At 35.5% G+C, this 21839-nt stretch overlaps 1 protein-coding gene across 4 annotated transcripts in view; it reads left to right on the top strand.

The window, feature by feature from the left end:
* The window catches only part of LOC114659023 (acyl-coenzyme A thioesterase 11-like), a 62317-nt gene extending 41613 nt beyond the window's left edge, over positions 1–20704 (top strand). For 3 of the 4 annotated variants that reach the window (XR_003717495.2, XR_003717497.2, XR_007936115.1), the window contains exons 8-17: positions 1251–1370; positions 2556–2691; positions 5260–5315; positions 9675–9741; positions 13174–13257; positions 13332–13465; positions 13642–13773; positions 13870–13996; positions 18955–19539; positions 19578–20704. Coding sequence is in view for 1 of the 4 variants with exons in the window: in XM_028811213.2 (XP_028667046.1) it covers positions 1251–1370; positions 2556–2691; positions 5260–5315; positions 9675–9741; positions 13174–13257; positions 13332–13465; positions 13642–13773; positions 13870–13996; positions 18955–19104 (1006 nt within the window). In the remaining 3 variants the exon portion in view is untranslated. Of the gene's footprint in view, positions 1–1250; positions 1371–2555; positions 2692–5259; positions 5316–9674; positions 9742–13173; positions 13258–13331; positions 13466–13641; positions 13774–13869; positions 13997–18954 lie in introns of all 4 variants that reach the window. The other variant, XM_028811213.2, reaches the window with a different exon arrangement.
* Positions 20705–21839: the final 1135 nt, after the last annotated feature.

Here is a 21839-nt window from a genome sequence, read left to right as displayed (position 1 = left end):
TGCCCGGGATTGGGTCCTGCCTTGTGCCCTGTGTTGGATGGGATTGGCTCCAGCAGACCCCCGTGACCCTGTGTTCAGATTCAGCGGGTTGGAAAATGGATGGATGGATCCAAGTCTGAGTGTTGTTTCATTGCACATTTAAGTGTTAAAACATACTTCATATAAATGCTTTACCTAGCATTTCTCTGGCTTACATTTACATGTTTTCATCTAGCGGAGGTTTACAACAACTAGTAAATTCTTGGGAAATTTTTTTCTGGGTCCAAGGCAGCTTGCATGTATTAAAAAAAAAAAATTGAGATTCAGTGAAAGATGGGTTGCATGCATTTTTGTTTGTGGACTATGCATTTTGAGAACTAAAATTTATTTTGGGTAAATGTATGATATCAATTTCAAGGAAAAATTTTTAGAAACTTGCACAAGAAGCTGTCACAGTTTCTTTTGAGACTGCAAGCAAAGTTAAGTCACACATCCAGTATAATTTGGAGGATTTGAGAAGTTGCAAAGAGATGGTTTGGTTTAAATTAATTTTGGTGTCTTAATGGTCAGAGGGGATCCTAGATTAAGGAAGTGGTGTTTTGGTAGAGATGGTAAGCCAGTTGCAAATTCTGAAGATATTAAAAGCGAGTTGTAACCTGGACTTTTTTTTTTTTTTTTTTTTTTTAAACTTGAGAAGGAGGCAGTTTCCTAGAACTGGTATGAGCCGTTATTAGCAATGTAGCATTTGTTCTGCCTGCCTCATCTCGTGAAAAATTTATTTTTGAGTTCACATAGATCATTTTTAAAAGAGTGGGTACTATGTGTGTTTTGTTATGAGTGATATTAATTGGTTGATCAGATATATGTATTGAGGGAAATCCTTCAGGTGTTGTATATAATATGTTAGTATATTAAATACTGTCCCTTCCTCAGTCAATAAATGTTTCTCTTTTATATCTACCATCATTGCATAAAATAAACATTAATGCCCTAGCAGTAAAGTCAGGCTTCATTAATTCTGACCATTTTTAGTTTTAGCCTTTGCTATTATCCACCAGATGGCACTCTGTTTGCAAGATTCTTCCAAAATAGTCCCATTAGTAACCTTGTATAAACTAAAAAATGATCTATAAGGAATATTAGTGAAATTGCAAGTTTGTAATGCTATTTAGAGGACGTATTTTAGCTGATTTTAGTTCACAGTATTCCATAAGGTTTCCTTCTATCTTATTTTTTTTTTCTATGCTTTTACATTTATTTCCCAAAAACAGCCGCCTGTGCAATGCATATCCCACTCTGAGGACAATTGATATGTTTCACTTTCGGGGCCCTTCAGAAGTAGGGGATCGTTTGCTCCTGAAAGCTATTGTCAACAATTCATTTAAAAACAGGTAGGTTTGTTTAAAAGATTGGAAAGTCATATGGATGCCCCATTGTGTGTTTGGCAAAGGTTGTTTGAAATCATACTCCACTATCACACCTGTTGGTGTTTATTTGCCTCTGATGCCAGTGGGGAATCTCTCCCCCGGATGCATTTTAATTTCCCTTTAAATAATTTCTGGTTAATTAAAGTCCCCAGCTGAAAATTTCAGTGTTCTTACAAAATTAAGATAACCTGTTGTAATCAAATCCATGCATGAAAAATTGTGTTTGGACTTTTTTTCTCTGCCAGGTTATACCTTGTACAATTTATCATCGATTTTTTTTTTTTTTTTTTTTTTTCCCCCCACCCAGGTATGTGGACCAGTTTTGTACTTTAAAACCCCATTAACTGGAAAATGTTTTTGCATTCCTATACATTTCAGTATGCATTGGCTATACTTCTTCACAATTGTAATCCGAAAACAATCTGGTAATAGGCTTAACTAGTGTTTAAAGAAAATGTAATTCCTAAAATAATATCTTTTAAGGAGTTAAAAATCTAGTCAGATTTACTTGCAGCATGTTTAACACATTTTGTAAACTTTTTTAGTTATAATTGCTATAAGAAAATGAGTTACTGGAGCTCGGGTCTTATGGCAGCTAGCTGATAAAATGCATAGTATTATTAGTAAAGCATGTGTTAAAGTTCACTTCTATTTACTTTTTTTTTTTTTTTAAACACACAGCTCAGACTTGCACTTGGCCAAGTAGATATTTCTTCTCATATTTGATACTGTCTAAACTGTACAATGTCGTGTGATCATTTAAGAGAGAATACTAATTTTTCATGTATTAGAAAAATAGAAAAGCTTGGTTGGAATTGTTCAAGTTACATTTCATGGAAGAATCCTTATTTGAGATTTTCACAATTGATCTGTTAATATAACCTTTATTCTTTCATATGGTTTCCTTATTTTTAAATAAAATATCTGAAATAACCTGCATGCTCTTTAGTTGTTTTCCTTGTCTTCTAATTGGTATTAAATAGATTATCCTGATCAGAAAAGGTTATCAATTTTATAAGCTTTAATAATAAACATAGTTCAGTGAATATGGCCTTAGGAAGCTCAGTTTTGTAACTTCATTTCTTGTAATCTTTTAGTAAAGAATTTGAAACATTTTGGACAGATACTGAAGTATCTTTTAATTTGCAGCATGGAAGTGGGTGTGTGCGCAGAAGCATATCAAAGTGGAAAGCCTTTGAGACACATAAATAGTGCTTTCTTGAACTTTGTAGTACTAGATGATGGACAGCCTCGGAGTTTACCTCGAATCAAACCAGAGCCTATGGTAATAATTATTTTTTGGTAAATCAATGTAAATGCAGATGTCTATGATAATTAGAGCCCTTCAAGAGTGTTCCTAACGCTGCAAAATACTGAATTACCTAATTGTTTGTTTATAGCTTATTTCAAAGATTAGATGTTTTCAAATCCTAACACTTTCTTGTAGACTGAAAGATTTAATAGGTAAGTGAGTTTAACTTTTGTCCAGGGTATATTTTTGAGTAGAATATTTTTTTGGTTATAAAATATTTAGGAATCACTGCAGATTTTTTTTGTTTGAAAGATTTCAATTTAACTTTAAGAGTACTGACATTATGATCATTGATACTGCGAACTAAACATTTCTAATCAATCTTATCTACTTTGTTAGCTGTTTAACATATAGGGCTCTAGTTATGTTCATACTGTATAGGGTAAACAAGTAGAAACTTGGTGATTAAGTCTCTGTCTGAATTGATCATCCTAAGGCATCTTTACAAGTACTACTACTGTTTACTTACATTCAGATTGAGCATGGGCACACTAAGGGAATACTCCACCCCACGTACTTAATGGGGTGTCCAAAAAAAAAAGTTTAATCTCCTGTTTTTCTGAAGAAAGTGCATAAGAGAGATTTGGGATTGATAGGTGACCAATGCTGTGAAAAACATTTGATATAAAAAAAGAAATCTGTGTTACTTGTGTCACATAACCAGTTCTCAGTGTCAATGTAAATTGTAGTCACATGAGAGGGAGATTCTGAATTGAAGACCGCACTCTTGACTAAAGAATAACAGGGTAAGGCAGGTGTTCAAGACAAAATGGTACTCCTGAGTCTTTGAGTTTACTGTTTACATACATGCTGAGAATTCAGAAAGTGACCATTTAATAATATTTTTGAAAAAAAAATTTTTGTTTTGAGCTAGCAACTGTTTGTTTTTTTTTTTTTTTTTTTAAAGAAAAAATGGCTTCTGCAACATGAGTACCATATTTTTTCTTTTTTACAAGTCGGCTGGCTGTCAATCCCATTCTAAGAAAACATGAGATTAAAAATTTTCCTTGGCTACCACTACAAAGTAAATGGGGTGAGTAATATTTAAAAAATAGTAATTTTTGGGTAGAGTATTCAAAAAATGACTAGCTCCAAGCAAAGATTAAGCCAGCAGTCTCTTTGTTTAAAATACAAAGCTACTTGACCACACTTTCTGCCACCTCCTGTTTAGCATAAGCACTGCTGCAGTTCAAACTTATTTTAAGTTTTAAACAGTTATGTATTTAAACTCATTCTCTGAGATTTCTGTACTGCACTTTTATATGGTTATACTGGTGTAAAGGAAAAGTTACATATTTTAGATGTGCACTGAGCTACTTGTCTTAAATTTGTAAATAGAGTAGCCTGATCAGCCTTTAGAGTTTCATGATTTCCATGGATGCAATACTATTTGAAAGAGTGCCACTGGAAAACTGTCCCAGTTTAAGTTTAGTAGGCCTCATACTTATGATAAATTACCTAATTGATCCCTAATTGGAGTAATCTATTTCATCTCATTCTAGAGATGCTGATTTGATTTATGATTAGATAAGTGGAGTGACCAACATTCAAAGATGGACACTTTGTTCTGGAGTGATTCAGGACTTTCTTAGCCTTGTGGCATGAATCATTAACTTTCAGAAAATGCATTTCACAGATGTGTTTGTTCACCCTTCCTTAAATATATGAACCAGATCATGAAATTTTGGTCACATATCCTTTGACATTTAAATGTTGCACTATCCATGAAAATACACCATACATTTTTACATGTTGGAGGCTGTTATCAACCATATGCCTTCTGTGACAGGGTCCCAAGACATACATTCTTACATTCCTCTTGCTGCTCTACTGTTGTACTGAGTTGTTAATTTACTGGCTGTAGCCATTGTCATACTCTCATAAAATATGCATCAGTGTTTTTAGCCTGTTTCATCAAAGACCTGTTTTGTGTGTGATTGCAAACTTTTAGTACACCAACACTTTGTTGTGACTGAATTCTCCAGCAGGGTGGCTTGTTTTTGATGTGTTCTTGCTGGAGCATCTAACTCAGATTATTTTGATACCTTAAGTCAACAACATCTTCTTGTACTTTTCCATTCTCCTTCTGAAATTTTTCTGCATATATATATATATATAATATATATATATATACACACATACACTCTCTTGGTACCTGTCTCACTAATTCAAATGCTTTTGCCTGCATGTATGATGCTGTCTTTTATGGGGCAGTCAACTTTACACAAATTGAACATACCTATCTACCATTAATGGTTATTTAATAGAATTTCTTATTAATGTCTTCAGAGGCCATCAAGAAAAGCACTCGTATGTATTACATAATGCCACAATTTGGTGAATAAAATTTGCATTATCTATTGTACATATACTGCTGGTCTTGTTTTTCTTTTGTGTTGCAGAAAAGGAGATCTGTCAAATTTTTTTACATTACACCAGAGTAACCAACAGTGTGAGCCTTATGTGTTATATTGGGTTTCTGCTTTGTGTGTACAGTATGTACTGTATCTTCAAAACCTAAAACTGTTTAATGTTCCACAGGATGGTATACGAAGATATCGTGAAGCTAATGCACGGAAGAAAATCCGTCTTGACCGGTATGAGCTTTACATTCAGTCATTGTATTTTTGAAAATGAATAATGTAAATGAACTTTAGAAAGAGTGATTTAACCTCTTACGCTATAGAGGAGATCCTATAAAGTAAATATTAACTTGTTGATGTCTCCTAAGAGCATATTAGATTTCTTTAGAATCTTCTACAAAGAAAGTGAAATTGGGAGAGGGTGTGACAGGAGTGAAGTGGTGCAAGTATACTGTAGTTAAATTTAAAACTGAAAGGATAGCACTACTTCCATGAGGCAGCAGTGTTAATCACTGTACCATTGGGCTTCCCACTCAAAAACACAACATAATTTGAAAATAAGGCAGCAGCTCTTAATCTATGATGAGTGTTCATTATTTGTGTCAGTTTTGACCAAAGGATAAATAAAACAGATTTAAAGCTGAATATTAGTTGGGAATCACCTTGTACAGACGGTGGAATAGTGGGTCCACGGCAGGGAAATTAGTAGCCTGTTTTAAATGAATAATTGTGCCCCAAGAAGGTGCAGGCTCCAGTCAGGTGCAGGTGTGCATGAGTGTATTTTGCTCTGCGGGTAATTGGGGAACTGGCTCACTGCACTGCTTCCATGTGTGGAGACAGCCAGTTCAGTCAGACACCTTGATGATGCTGCAGAAGGAGCGGCTTCTCGCACCCGTACCCAGTTAGGAATCGGAGGATAAAGGAGCCTGCATCGGACAGGAGGAGGGGAGAATCAAGCAAAGAAGCAGAAAGGAAGATAGAACAACAGAGGTTAAAGCGAGGAATGGACAGAATCGGCGGGTGTGTGAGAGAGAGCCAGTGCAGATGGGAGGAAGCAGGCAGACTGGAAGGTGAGCCCCAGGGAAGGAGCGTATGGCTGGCACTTTGGAGCGGGTTGAAGCAACCAGGTAGCAGGAGTGGTTATTGTGCTCAGGTTGTGCTGTCGTTGGGAGGAGCCTGCGATTGGCAGCGGTGGGAGGACAACATGCTCTCGTGAGGGAGGAGCCAGGTATTGGCAGTGGTGCGAACAGAGCAGGGCTTGACGGCTCCCCATGGAATGCCGTGGAATTGGCGTTGGGGACATGGGCTGGTATAAAATGTTGTCTACGGCTGTTGAATGGACATTTCTCCGTGTTGCAGGGCCCAATCAGGAAGAGACTAAAGTTTTAAAAGGGAAGCACCGCAGACTTGATTTTAAATGACAGTTTCCTGCCTGTGTATTTAACTTTGATTCAATAAATTTATTTATGGCTTGTTTGTAACCTCCGCCAGCACCTTTTAATTCTATGGATTATTTATTTGTTTTAAGAAAATTGTACCACACTTTGGAGTACTGCTTAGTTTTGACTGTTTGTAATAAAAGCACTGGAGCACTTATACACCTTCCACTTGCTATATGTGTGTTGTGTCCTCATCTGCTAGCTCATCCCTCGGCTACGTTACTAGGGGTAACTGGTTCCGGAGGCTCCTAGGATGCAGTCAGTAGCTTGAGGCTGAAACGCATCATCACACGGACATGTTATATAATTATAAAACACAGAGGATTCTTCTCAACAGTAAGAAAATAATTCTTATTTCATAACTTTATCATAGCAATAGGCTCTTGGGGGTCGTTTACTTTTAGGTTTAAAAAAAAAAAAAATTCTGACAAGGATTTATGTATGTATTCCACTATCTTCATTTCGCTAATTTCTTAATTGCATCTTGGATTGTCCTTGACAGTTTCTAAACTGAGTGTTATTGCCATTGCCTAAAATAAACAAATATTTCTGATTTTGTTATTTATCATCCTGGCCCTAATCTTCATTTCCTTTCTAAAGATTTGGAAAAATGCATTGCATTGCAGATCAATTATAACACTTGTCAACCAACTGTTTTGTCGGGCAACTGCAGTGTGGATTTCAAAAGCCTCTTAGCCCTGAACCCCCTTAAGTCTAAGCACTGAATAATCTGCTGTTGAACTGTGATAGTGGATTTTGTTCTCTTCTGCTTTTGCCGGATCTCTCGGCTGCATTCAACACCATTAATCATTAGATTTTGCTGCATCACTTGGAATCTTGTGTAGGAATATCTGGCACCACTCTGAAATGGTTTACCTCGTACTTGTCAAATCTTGGTCAGTATATGGCTGTGAATAATGTAAATCTGTAACTATACTTCCTTGCTTTGGCATATCTCAAGGCTCAAAATTTGGCCCTATCTTTTTTTTTTTTTTTTTGTATATATACTTCCTCTAGGGATTGTTATTCATATGCAAGTTTATGATGGCATATTTATGTAGATAACGTTGAGCCTTATATAGTGATTAATATGATTTCTGATTGTTTCAATGAATTTTGCTTTTGAATCCACTTAAGTGTTGCATTTAAATTTGGACAATACTGAGTTATATGTAGGAGCAGGTAAAAATGTGAAAACCTTATCTGATGATTTACTGTAATTATGGGTAATATCAATTCTACCTCCTTTGTGCGTAGGTATGGTGTTTCACTTAGATCTGTTTTAATGCACAAGTAAAGTTTTAAAATTGCTTACTTCCATTTAGGGAGCATCACTTGAACTTGTCCTTATCTTGGTTTCACTGCTGTTAAAATACTAATCAGTGTTTTTATTCACTCTCATTGATTATTGTAATGCTTTATAAAGTGGTCTGCCAAAAAGAACCCTATATAATTTTTCAAGTGGTGCAGAATTCAGCTGTGCCTTTTTTTACTTTATAATAAGATGCATTCAAGCATAACCCTGGTTTTATGCCATTTAAATTGGCTTCCACTTGAAAAGCGCATTCAGTTAAAATTTTGTCTTTTAAATTTCAAAGCACAACACTGTCTCCTTCATGTTATAATGTATAGTGTACTGTACTTATACCAGAATATTTTTAATCTTGGACGTTCTAGCAGCATCTAACATCATCCATAGTAGAGTCCTTAGCCGTCCTGCACAGTCATATTTCTCACTTCTTCCTTCTAGCAAAAGATATTGACTCTTGGTACTCACACCAGTATTCTTAGATAAAGGGACAGATTCTGTCCACAGGTCTAAAATTACTGGACAATCAATCTGAACATACTGTAACACAAACGTATGTATAAAATATGTGTGTTTGTTTTTATATACATTTGTGTATGTATATCAAACAAATACAGTGGAACCTCGAGATATGATCACCTCTGTATACGAGAAATTCAAAATACGAGGAAAGTATGAGCGAAATATTCAGATCTAAATGCGAGCATTGGCTCGCGTAACGAGCCAGGCTGTGGGTATAGCTCGCGGCTTAGCGAGGGGGCGTGGTAGCAGTTGCGAGCCGCGATCTGCGGTGTCTGCGTTTCTCACTTAAGTGCACAGGTGGGAAACTGCCCACATCCATGATTGTTCCTGTGGCTGATGGGCTGAAGCTGCCATGTCCTCCCCGCATATATAGAGAAGCGCGAGATGGTTAAGGGGGAGAAGAAGCAAAAGAAAAGAGAGGAGAGAGAGCGCAGGCAGGCAGGCAGGCAGGAAGTCGGTGCGGGAGAGCAAGCGAGCGAGTGCAGGCTCGCGTGTAGCTGAACAGTGAGCTGAACAGGCGAGCCAAACAGCTGAAGCAGGACGGTGTAGAGAAGGTCAGCTGCATTAAGAGTGTCTCGCCTGTTGCAGAGCCCGCAGGTGAGACGCTAACAGAGAAGAAGCACCGGGGATTGTCATCTGTTTTTTAAAGACTGCATCCTTTTGACGTTTTAACCTCATGTAAAAGGATTGTTATTCTTGTGTATTTTAAACCTCCACTTCACAACTGTTTTAAGGATTATTTATTTAAAGATTTATTGAATGCTCTACTGCACTTTGGACACCTGTTTTGATTCTTTTAATAATCAGTTATATTATTTACCAGTGTTATTTATTAAAGGTAGACTACAGTATATATAATTTATCAGTGTTATTTGTTAGGAAAATTGATTTTTATGTTAATATATTTGGGGTGCGGAACGGATTAACTGGATTTCCATTTTTTTCAATGGGGAAGTTTGTTCTAGATACGAGAAATTCGCTATACAAGCTCAGTGCTGGAACGAATTAAACTCGTATCTAGAGGTTCGACTGTATTTACAAATACGCATTATATTGTCCATATTTGTATGGAATTTAATACATATGCAGCATATATTGCAATTTTTGTGTGTTTTGTTGGTATTGCGTTAATGTTGTTGTGTGAATGTCATTGTAATACATTGTACATTATATGCATATTACAAACTTAAACTTGAAATTAATTTTTTTTAATTAATAGAATGTAAAACGGTGAAGAACTATATAATATTCTATGTGTAAGTTAAATAATTTGCTAATGGGCTTTGAAGATTTACTATGATTATGCCTTTTGTTTTCCTTTAGAAAGTATATTGTTTCATGTAAACAAACTGAAGTGCCTTTGTCTGTTCCCTGGGACCCTAGTAATCAGGTAACATAGACTTTTAAACATTTAAAAGTAGGTAACAAGAACCATGCTGGGAACAGTCATTTTGCATGTCTAAATTACAATAAACATCTTTATTATAAAAAATGAGGCTTGGATTATAGAATTAAGACTTTGGTCGTTTTTGGCTTAATTTGCAGAGTACAGGAATGTGCAGACAGCATGGAAAAATATTAATGTGTTTAGTTATTTGTCTCTAAGTATGTACATTGTGCATTCCCTCTCACTTAATGGTGAATAAAACCTTATCAAGACTTTGTTCTGTTTCAAAAGATTAATGATTTAGTTTGATCAAACAGATTTTTATTTTATTTAGTCATTGTTTATATTTGAGGTTACATTTTTTTTAACCATAAAGGCAGCATGTAAAGTAAATATAAATTAGCACAGAGTAGGTGTGCCTGTTTAATGAAAGCATTCTTCTAAGACCATGCCATTTTTTTTTCTCCATACCCACAGCCAAAATACAAGTTCCTTATTTCTGGTGACTACTTTTGTTCACATTTTTTTTCTGTTTCATTGGAACATATTAATGAATTTTGCTAGAGTCAACAATGTTAAAGAATGCTATTTTGTTTACATTTTTAACACTACTGACTTTTGTAATGGTTTAATTAGGCATGAGCAGTGGCCAGTAAGAGTAGAAATCTCATGATGATCACTGATTCATCTGTTGCAAGTTCTCCAGAAATGAACAATACATGTGTTAGGCACACCAGACGAACTCTGTGGGTCTGATAGACTGCAACATTTTCAGGTTGTTGAATGTTTTGCTATTGTGGATGATTAAAAATCTCAAATACCATTTCATTACAGAAGAGTAAAGTAAATATCTTGTTGGTGTGGATGCTGGAGAAAGTAGCATAGATTGTTTAGTCTGAAGGGGGATAGTTAAATGTTTACATGGCACATAATAAATAACCATATTTAACAAACCTAAATAGGTTTAGTGGGTTTTTGATTCTTTAGGTTGCCTTATATTTAATCTTACTTGATACATAATGAATGTAAAAATGAACACAGACTAATTTCTTCAAGCACTTCTTTTAGGGCAAACAAAAAACAAGGTACTACTGTATAAACAACTCTATCTGTTTAATTCTTAAACTTTTCTTAATCCTCAATAAAAATCTGCAACATCTTAAACAATTACACTGTAGCCATCAGGTAAGAAAATGGAATATAATTTCCACACTGTTTTAACATCTGTTTAATCTATATTAAATCTACATTAGTAGCACTAATTCTTATGATTTTTTTTAACAATAAACTAGATGATAATATTTAGGAGCTGATTTAAGAAATTTGCTTTTAATATTGGTACTGCAAGGTCAAATTGTAGCACTCCCACTCATTACTTTAGTAACTGAAAACCTATTAGAACAAATAATTGAACTAACCAGCTGGTCGTGAAACCTAAACCAACCAAATTAATGGAAAACTTGTAGTGGAAACAGCACTACATAAATTGTTTGTTCCTGATTGAAAGGTAAAGTTTCTGGCAGCTTAAATGCAGGACTGTACTAGAAACATCATAAATACCTAAATATACTTTTATAACCACTGATCAATTTCAAACTGCTTTCACCTTTTTTAAAGTCCTTGGAAAAATAGCTTGATAATTTCAGTCTTTAAAGTACAGCATGTTTTATTCAAGAAGTTGCAATCTTGAGTTGTTGACAATACTATACTGTTTCAGCTAACATTAACATTCTAATATCTTTTGGTAGAGGAAATGCTGTAGTTGTTCTATTTTAAGTATGACGTTTAAAACTATTTCCCCAAACATCTTACAGGCATAAAAACTTTGTAGGCTTTCAGTTTTGTTTGAAGTCTGCAGGTAAAAGGGAAAAATGCTGCCGTCATTTCTAAAACGAAACATGACCATGGTCCTTTTTAATTTTTACACTGTTTTATAGCTAAATTTAAGGCTTTTTAAGAATTTTCCAATTTATAAAGCTTTGAATTACTTTGACCCCTATAACGTAACAAATTATTGTACAATATAGATTTTATGATGTATATTGCAACTGTAAAATGCAGAGCTACTAACAAAAATGACCAGAATTAGTATGACTGTTGTGGTGGTGAAAATGATTAACATGTAAGTATTTGGGATACTCCATCATACTGCAATAAATGTTCCCTGTTAGTGACACTTTCCCATTTGCTTTTTCCTTCCTTCATGGCACTAACTGTATTGTCACTACTGCTTTTATTAAGTTACTCTATACCTGGTCATGGAGCGTGATATTAGAGTGGTCCCAAAAACATTTTTCATTAACTATTATTTATGGACTACCAATACTTTGTACATTATACAATAGTACATTTTACAGTTAAAGACTTCAGCATGTAGCCTATGATGATACAGAGTGGAAAAATAAGGAAGTGCAGTCAGTTAGGCCATGTACATAAGAGGTCCTATTTTAAATCAATGTTCTAAAGAAGGTATTGAAATTAACATCCAATTACATCTTTTCACTTGTTTTGTGGACAATGCAAAAAGAGTGAATTCTCAAGTAATCTTGAGAGCAAGCAGTGTGTGCGTGGGGGAGTGCGTGTGTTGGAATAGTTTTGCTAAATTGTTTATAAAAGTAAAACATATGCAGTACCCTCTGATTAATTGCATAGAACAAGAACCAGCAGTGACAATGTTACTCCAGGAGATACATTTGGACAGATTTTATAAGATGTGAAAAGATTATTAACAGTGAACAAGCTAAGGAGGGTTTTATTTTTCCATCTATTTCAGGGCTCTGTTTCCTTTCAAAAAAGGTACACTTTAAGGTTGTCTCTAGAGTATGGCACAGTAGGGACTATAAAACCCCTGTGGATGGATGAATAGTTAGATAAAAACATTTTTGTTCATTTTCCTAAAGTACAAGATTGTGTTGGAATCTGATCATCTGTCAGTAAGTTGGTTTACAAAGCAGGAAACAAGACTGCATGTGGCACAAAATTTTGTTTCAGGGTACACTTGCATACATAGCCATGTTTATTCACTCTAGAAAATTGAGAAACAAAATTATTTTTCTGTTCTTGGGAATGTGGAGGAGGTCTGGAACCATACATATAATGATCGGGATGTTGGGATTTTTTGAGGCAGCATTGATAAACATTTTGCTACCATGCAATCCTATTTCATTTTCTTGTACTTTCTACAATTATATAATTAAAGAATATTTACATATTATGAATACAGAATGCTTTTTTATGATATAAGGAGTAATATGTTTACTTTATTTGAAAAGCTGTCACTTATGAGTATCTGTAATGATTTTTCTCATTTCATCTTTTAAGTTTGAATATGTTTGGTTGGAAATATGAGTTGATTTCAAGACACAGTATATTATAGCTACGCAATGTATAAAAAATACTTTTTAGCTTTTCTTCTCCCCCCATTTCTCGTTATAGGTGTACCTTAGTTACAATAATGTTTCGGCTCTAAAGATGTTGGCTGCCAAACGAAATTGGGTTCTTAACTCAGAACAAAATAAGGTACAGCGTCTTAATTTTATATATTTTTCCAAAGAGGACGACTTAGAAGAATAACTTGATTTCTTTCATTATAGGTAAGTCTGTATACATTGGAAGAGGACAATTTCCTTTTATTTAAAGCAGAAATGACTGTGAACGTGTCAGCTGAACAAGTGTTCTTCTTGCTGTCCGATCTGAGGCGTAGACATGAATGGGATAATCATTACCAGTATGTGCATTGAGATGTTTCTTTTGTTTTCTTGATTTTTATTAGCAATGTTAATCATAGTATTTTAAGAGATATTTTTTATAGTAATTATAACATTTCCGTTACAGTATTCAGTTGAACACAATTAATCCAGAGTAGTTTTGCACAAGTTTATAGTAATATTTTTAAATTTTTAGGAAATGTGACATTATAAACCTTGTTGATGATGATGATATAATTTACCATGTTGTCACTCCTTCAACTGGTAAAGGAAGCCTTCCTCAGGACTTTATTTTGCTGGCTTCAAGAAGACGCCCATGTGACAAAGGGTAACGTGATATATACAAAAAAATATATAATCTAATTATCTATACATTTTTATCAAATCTCCCTAATTCTGATTTTCCTTGTTCACCACTTCGCAGTGATCCATATGTAATTGCACTAAGATCAGTTACTCTTCCCACCCATCCTTCCACTGAACATTACACAAGGAGTGAGGTCCTCTGTGCTGGATTTACCATCTGGGAAGAATCAGACTGTGTTACTAAGGTGAGAACAGCTTTTGCAAATGGTAATTTCTTATTTAATGTTAACTTTATACCAAAGTTTTGTTTTTCAATACCTTACGAAGTGTAACTCTCAAACTAGTTTTGTATGTTCTATGGAATGTTTGATAATCCTTTTTTGACTTGCCCCTGAAGAATGAGTATTTCTGAAAAATGTCTTGAGTTTAATACAGTTGAGACTTCACTATTTTATTGTTTTTCTCTTTTTAAGCAAAATCATGTGCCATCTCATCTTGTTACTTGATGTAAGTTCAGTAAGTGAAAAGGACGGTTTGGTTGGATTGGTGCTTATTTCCATTGTTAGTAAATTAAAGTATTTCCATTTTGTAGTGTGGTGCGTTAAATGAAGTAAGCAGCTTGTGGGTGTGTAGAAATAAGACTTTAGTCATGGACCATTTTAATTTTGATAACCTTTTTAAACATCAATTGAAGTTTGGAAAACTGGTCTCAGCCAAACAGTATTTCCCTTTTTCTGTAAGTGGTCAGAATTGGATACTAATAATAGGTGTTACTCTGGTGCAGACAGTGTCACAGTTGATTTATAGTTGAAACAATTTGTTGTTGAAATTGGCATGAGACAAGTATTAAAATGGTGTGTTATATTGGACCAATTGAATGACTGGAGTCTTGCCTTTATTAAAAAAAAAAAAAAAAAAATCCCTGCTTAAGATTTTAAACCTTATGGCCCACAGATGGTTGTTTACCTGTTTGTAATATACAATTATTTTTTATTCCATTCACTTTGTTATATTGTACACTACAATGAAAAGTGTTTACTAGTGCCACTTATGTTACAGTATACAAAGATTAAAGAATTGTGTGTATTTTCTCATACTACTTATTCTCTACACTGCATTGCATTTTCTTGTATACATTACAGGAAATACCACCATGAAGGAAAGGGAAATTCATAAAAAAAGATCATTCATTTAAAAATTCCTGAATGTTGTACTCCTCCATGGGTGCTGTATGTAGGGATGTCACTGAAAAAGCAGCTGTCTGTCTTATGGTACTGCACATATATTAAATACCAAAAATATATATATATTCTTGCTTTGCTTGAATATTTGGCAGTTTTCACTCCTGCATGCCAAAATGCTGCTTATTGACACTTAGAAATGATGTGTGATAATAGAAGGGGTTTTCAGAGTCCACTTAGGGGAATTTGTAAATGATCACTTATATCTAAATGCTCCTTGAGTATATGCACAACTTGTCTCTTATGCAAGGCTCTTCTTATCTGATCCCACTATGGATCTTTCCCTACAGGATTGGAATTATGAATACTAAGTGAGGCAGTAAGCATAGAAGCTAATTATTAGATTCAGCATCTTGTCAAACCCACAATCTTTAATTTTAATTTACCTCACTTTCACCAAAGGACTTTTCTAAAATATAATTCATCTGTTTGCCGTACATTCATTTTTGAGGTTCTTATCTCTCATTATTAAAATTGTTCTTCATTTAAATGGCACATATTGTGTTAAGTGTATTTCATAAGTTTATCACTGTTTAAGGTGAATGCATATTTGCATTTTGGTAAACCTCTGATAAATTTACAATTTTATTTAGTGCTTCTGTCTGGCTACATGAAATATTTTATTTTCAGTACCCTTAGTATTTTGCAAGTCTTGTGAACTTTGAACTTTAGTTAAAAAGATCAGTTTTCATCTAACCCGATGACAAGATCATTTCCCATACTATAGTTGGTTATTCCTTGTGCTTTCCGACAAACTCCAGACAGGTCTACAAATTATTTGTGATTAATGTTACTTTTTAAATCCTGTTACTTGTGTCTGTATTACATTTAATATTGTTCAATATGCGCGATTGCTTTTCCATGCTTCCTTCAAGTTAACATCCGTGAAATACTAAATTACTAGCCGACGCCCGCCGTAGCATACGGCGGTGTAAGAATAAGCACGGAAAATGGTGAGAAAGGAATTCAGAAATCAAGATGAAATAAATACTTCTTGAAAGACGCAGTGTGCATGTAGAATTTCCGGCCAAGCAGGATTACATGTGAAAGTGATAAATAAATCAGGTTTTCCGAATTTACGTACTATGGCCATAGCATCCTGATAGCTTTGTTGCATGTATCTTGGACTTCCTGGAAATGTGGACGGTAATATGATCATTTTACCTACACGTACGTTGTTATTTTCAGCGTTTGCTTGCAGTGCGTCTAATAGTCCTTTGTATTATTCCACGCGCAGATCTTGTTGATGTAATCTGAGATAGTTGAGACGCACGCCCTCTGTTTTAACATACGCATCTACAACTTACTGTTGGAATAGTTTGCCGCTGGAGTGCAAAATACTAAATGTATTCCTCCTTGCTAATCTGTACGCAAAAAATTGGTATTGAGTAAGCCTTATTTGCTTGGCGGTTCTTTTATCGGGAACATGTTGTAAATCTGTGTGCCAGCCAATGTCTCCGTAAGGGAATAAAAGTGGGTAAACCATAGGATCACAATTCATATTGAGCGTGGAAATCTGTTTACAGGAGTTACCAATGGGATAGATGCAAAGGTCCCTTTCGGCAGGCGTTTCGCCATCTTCTCCGATGAAAATCGCTGCAACATCGGTGTGACATGTCGGGGCATTGTATCGTCATAAATCCTGCCTAGGGTTTTCCTTGAAAACCATTCATACAGATGCTTTTGGATTAGATTGAGCGATTTCATGCATGTGTTTGTATGATTTAGCGATGGGGTTGATGGTTCTGAGCATGGAATCTAGCTGGAGAAATACATTTTCGCTACATGCAGAGTTTGCTTTATTTTGTAAGCACACTTCAGTAGCTTGCGCTGTGTCAAAAACATACAACTGTCCATATCCTGGAGAGGTAGAAGTGTTAGCGTATAGTGGAGAGATTTGGTGATAAATTTGCCCGTGTATTTTAAAACAGTGTGGTCCGTGGCCAGGAGGTTGAGTTATCTGTGCACCCATGGAAGCAAACGCTAGAGAAGAGTTGTATTCTCAAATGTGTTCACGATAATTTTTAGCTTCTGATGTTTGCTGTGTAAGAAGCTGTTGTAAAGACACAGGTGGCTCCTGCAAAGGTGGTAAAGCTACTTTACCGTTGTGGCAGCACCTCGAGTACTTGTTAGATGTATTACGCTCAGCAGGCCAGTACAGTGCATGACATGGAAGAGGACGAATAGGAATCGAGAAATGCCGTGTCGGCTGTGTGTGTGCGAGACCGGTTTTGAAGTGGAAGCAGGACGAACCAGAAGAGAAATATATATGAGATACTTCACTTAAACATTGCCAATGCTGATACACATTTGAGAAACTGACCTTTTGACATTTTTTCTTTTACAGTCTACTGCTTGCTGATGATCAACAAATCTAACACTAAAATAAGGCCAAAACAAATCAGTTTTAAGGGGAAGGTTGACAGCATCTGGTAGCATGAAAGTGGTATTTGGGTAAAAGAGTGTTTAAAAAATATAAAGTTAACACTGTGGAAAGCCATGATGTTTTTCTTCAAGGCAGCAGTGTTTGTAGACATCATGTCAATGTCTATTTATATAGCACATTTAAATTTAAGGATTTAAGCAAAGCTGTTTGATTGTCCTGTGCTTTCTAGAAGAGAATAGGGTAAGGTGTCTGGGACTGTTAAGGGGATAAACAACCGAGTCTTTCAGTACAGTATTGCATTACTAATTGATGTGAAAGCAAAATGATTTTTAGATTAGTCATTTAGTCATTTTACTAGCATTCACATATGTCACACTGCACAGAGATGAATAATCACTTTACTGATTTTTTGGAAGTATGAAGACCAAAAGAAGCATTTGTTAAGGTCTTGTTACATAATGATATAAAAGTAATGGATGTATCTTGCAGTGCCTAAACACTGTTAAATGGTAAAAATAGTTCAAACAATAACTGTAAAGCATTAACTAAATTAAAATGATTTAATGAAATTTCCATTCATATTGTGATGGTGTGTTCTATGACTTTTTTTTTTTTTTTCCCCCCCATCATTTTTGTAAGATGTAGGGGTGAGAGTCTTGAACGCACGTCACCTTTGTGTCTTTGTAGTCCTTATATAATATGGAGTGCAGTTGTAAACAGCAACTTCAATTTTACAAGAATTAAAAAGGACATCTTTGTACCAGCCAAACAGTAAATGTCTTAGTTTTTGAAAAAAGCTGTGTTGTTTGCAACAGATAGTAAAAAGTACAGTGCAATGTTTACACACTAACATACTCCGTTGGGTTTTATATTAAAGTCACTTGTCTGCATTGTATTTTAAAACACTATTACTTCTTGACTGTTTTCAGTTTAACATTTGACTCAATTAAGATCTTTTCGATTTTTTGTTTAATGTGCTCAAAACTTCCTTTACAGAAATTTAGTATTTTTCGTGTTAGGTTGCTGTGGTAACACTGATGCCCTGCAGTAAGGAGACCAGGGTTCACGTCCCAGATCCTCCCTGCATGGAGATGCAAATTCTCCTCATGTTTGTGGGGGTTCTGTGGTTTACTTCCACTGTCCAAAGACATGCAGGTTAAGTAGATTGGCAATGTTAAATTGGCCATGATGTGTGTGTGTTTTCACCCTCTGAAGGGCTGGCGCCCTGTCCGGTAATTGTTACTGCCTTGAACATTGTCCTTGCTGGGTTAGATTTCAGCTAACCCGCAACCCTGCTCAGGATTATGTTGGCTTTGAAAAAAATGGTGTATTAGCTTTTAAATAGGCCAGAACACCGTGAATGGTAATATTTAGGGAAATAGGGCCCTTCTTGCTTCTTTAAATATTAAAAGATGCCCAATAAAACTGGTGTCTTGACTGCCCTTAACTCACTGTAGTAAAAAAAAACAGAATTCTGTGAAATGTTGGAGTACCAAGCAGGAGATTTTAGCACAAGATATTTTATTTTTGGAAATATTTTTATTCTGAAATTTTACTTTTTTTTTCCCCCCCACAGATAAGTTACTATAACCAAGCCACACCAGGGATTCTACCTTACATCGCCACTGACATTGCTGGGCTGTCCTCTAACTTCCACGATATATTTACAGTTTGCAGCAAATTTCTAGAAGAAAACAGAGAAGGAGCATCTGTGACTAACTTATAGACAGTATAAATATATTCTTTATACATAAATCTGTACAATCTTACTCCTCATAGAGTACAAGAAGTGGTAGTTTTTACCTTGGACCATTTGCTTCAAACCATCTACAGACTGTGGAATGACCCATGTCAACTTTGAATTTTAATATATATATTCATGTTGTATAGTGGTAAGGTACAAGTGCTTGCCCAATGTATCTACCACCTATAAATATTTTTTATTTGTGCATTGGTCACCTGTTTTGCACAATATAGCAGTTAGAAAATCTGTGATAGAAGTATGTTAATAGAGAAGACATTTATTCATGAATTCTTTCATATTAGCACACTAATTGAAATTCTGCCACTGCTTTCATTTACTTACTTGAATTTTGGCCAGAAGAGACTGTTTGTGTTTTGCTGGTGACAGTTTTTTGGGAAATATTTACTCTCTTGGTAGGTACTTAGTTTTTTGGGAAATATGTTTTCTCTTGGTAGGTACTACTTTTTCTATTGTGTTATAGGATATATTTGTAACTGGTCTATTTTTTGCACATAATGTAATATATTGGGCCATGGGCATGTACTGTATAAAAACAACCATGTATTTATAGCATTTATTGGTGGGACGTTTGCTTTGATCAGAAAGAAAGTTCGGCATTTAAAACATTTCTGTACGACTGATTTGATTTTTGGTCAAAAATTCCTGTGATGTTAATATAACTTAAGCATCCTATTATCCTTAAACATCCTTCACTTATTTACTGCAGAAGAATGAAGGTCCAGTTGTAAAGAAGATATGTATTCCTTTTTGCTAGTTTAATGTTTTTTTCTAAATTTTGCTGATTTTCTGTGAAAGTATTTTTTCAGGTGGTGGTGTGACTTAATGGTATTTGTTTTGCAAACTAAAAAATCATTTCACAAATACAAAATGGTTTCTTTAGGTTTATCAATTTATATTGTAGGAGGCATACGGGATGGACAGGCATCCTGGCAGGAAGTTAGGAAGATCCCTTACCTGGACAGGAGGCCCTGAGAATAAAGAAAGGCATCCCTGCCAAAACAATGAAGGAGGTCGCGCCCAGACAAGGCTGCCCTAGGGGATGGTTGGACATCCCAGCCGGATATAGTTCCAGTACCTTCCCAAGACGGGAGAAAAGGGAAGGAGAGCGAAAGACTGTCACAGATGGATATCTAGTTCCCTCAGGCACTAGATGGCAGCAGCACTCCATGATGGCTCACATTCAGGAACCAGCAGGGATTGCGAGGAGGTGTAGTCCAGCAATATAGCCCTGCTGGGGACCATGGGTGCTGCAAGGGGGTGTGCTGTAGGGAGATGCGCTCCCCAATTTATGGGACATCCATATGACCCGGAAGTACTTCAATCGGGTAGTGGCCCTGGAACCGGAAATACTCCTAGGTCCTCAATAAAAGGGACTGCACTCCCTTATCCAGGCGAGTTGGAGCTGGGAGGATGTGGAGGAACACTCAAATGGAGGCCGGCACGTGTGGTGGTGAAAGGAGAGGTGATTAAGAGAATATTTGTATATAGAGAAGACCTATGTTTGTGCTTGTGCTACTTTGTGGAGGTAGTTTTTGGATATTAAAACCATCCACTATTTGAACCCGGGACTTGTGTATGTTTGTTTTGCCTTTCGGGTTCACTGACGGCCTGGTTCCATTACAATATATATAGCCATTTATGTAGCCTTGGTGCTGACTTTAATCTTCCAGGTTAGAGTATACTGTATGTGTTTGTATACAAAACATGATGAGCTACCTATAAATAGTAAACTATAGTACTAATTATAAAGAGAATAATGTACCTAGGTTGAGGGTAATACAGAAAGAACCAAGGACACTGTGGCAGACTTATTACTCATGTTAAATAATTTTTATAAAAATGAGATATTTAAGTCTATTTATCACCTTTAATTATCCAGTGTAAGTTATCCAGCATCTTGTCAGTTATTAGTCAGTTTAGTACAGTAGACCAGCATTAATTCCAGTACTGCCACAACTCCCAAAATACTTTCTCCTGGGTGTTTTTTCCTTTTCATCAGTAAGGTTATGGCTTTGAAGATTTCAAGACTACTTTGCATGGTGTTCTCCTGAATCTCTTATTCTGTTAAAGTAGGAACGTGTAGCCTGAAACACCATTTTCTGCAAAGAGAACTGAGCAGTTCAAGTCTTCATAATGTTGCAAATAGATTTGCAGGCAATGTTAGGAATGTAAACACTCGGGCATAACTTTGACATTTTTGTAGTGTTTCTCAGTTATAAACAGATTTTGTTTAATACTGCATATTTATAGATAGGCTCTTGGGAACAGTTAAAATACTTAAACCCTTTTCCACATGTGTAGCTTGTACTTTAGTATTTGTCATTTTGCTTCTAAACTGAATCTACAGTATTTGTCTAGATGTTGCAAATGTATCTTCAGCGCATAAGTATTTCTTTCCAGGTTTTATTTCTTCTGCAAATCACATTTGTTAATGTAGCATATCTGTTTGTATTAATGTAAATTACGAGGAATGATGTTTATAACAAAGTTTGGCTTCATGACAAAGTGGGCCAAAGTAATTTGCTATTTGTGGACTCCAGACTTGTTTATAGATGTCACATGGTGAAATCTAAGCAGGTTTTTTGACAAATGTTTATCTTAAGTCCTGGCAGTTACAGTAAGTGGGATATATTAGTGCATTAATATAGTAGTTCTTAACATGTGGAATAACATTTTGGTTGTGAATACATACTTGG

The sequence above is a fragment of the Erpetoichthys calabaricus genome, chromosome 10 (assembly GCF_900747795.2).
Source record: "Erpetoichthys calabaricus chromosome 10, fErpCal1.3, whole genome shotgun sequence".
NCBI classification, from domain to species: Eukaryota; Metazoa; Chordata; class Cladistia; order Polypteriformes; family Polypteridae; genus Erpetoichthys; species Erpetoichthys calabaricus.
This window is presented reverse-complemented; position numbering and strand designations above follow the sequence as displayed.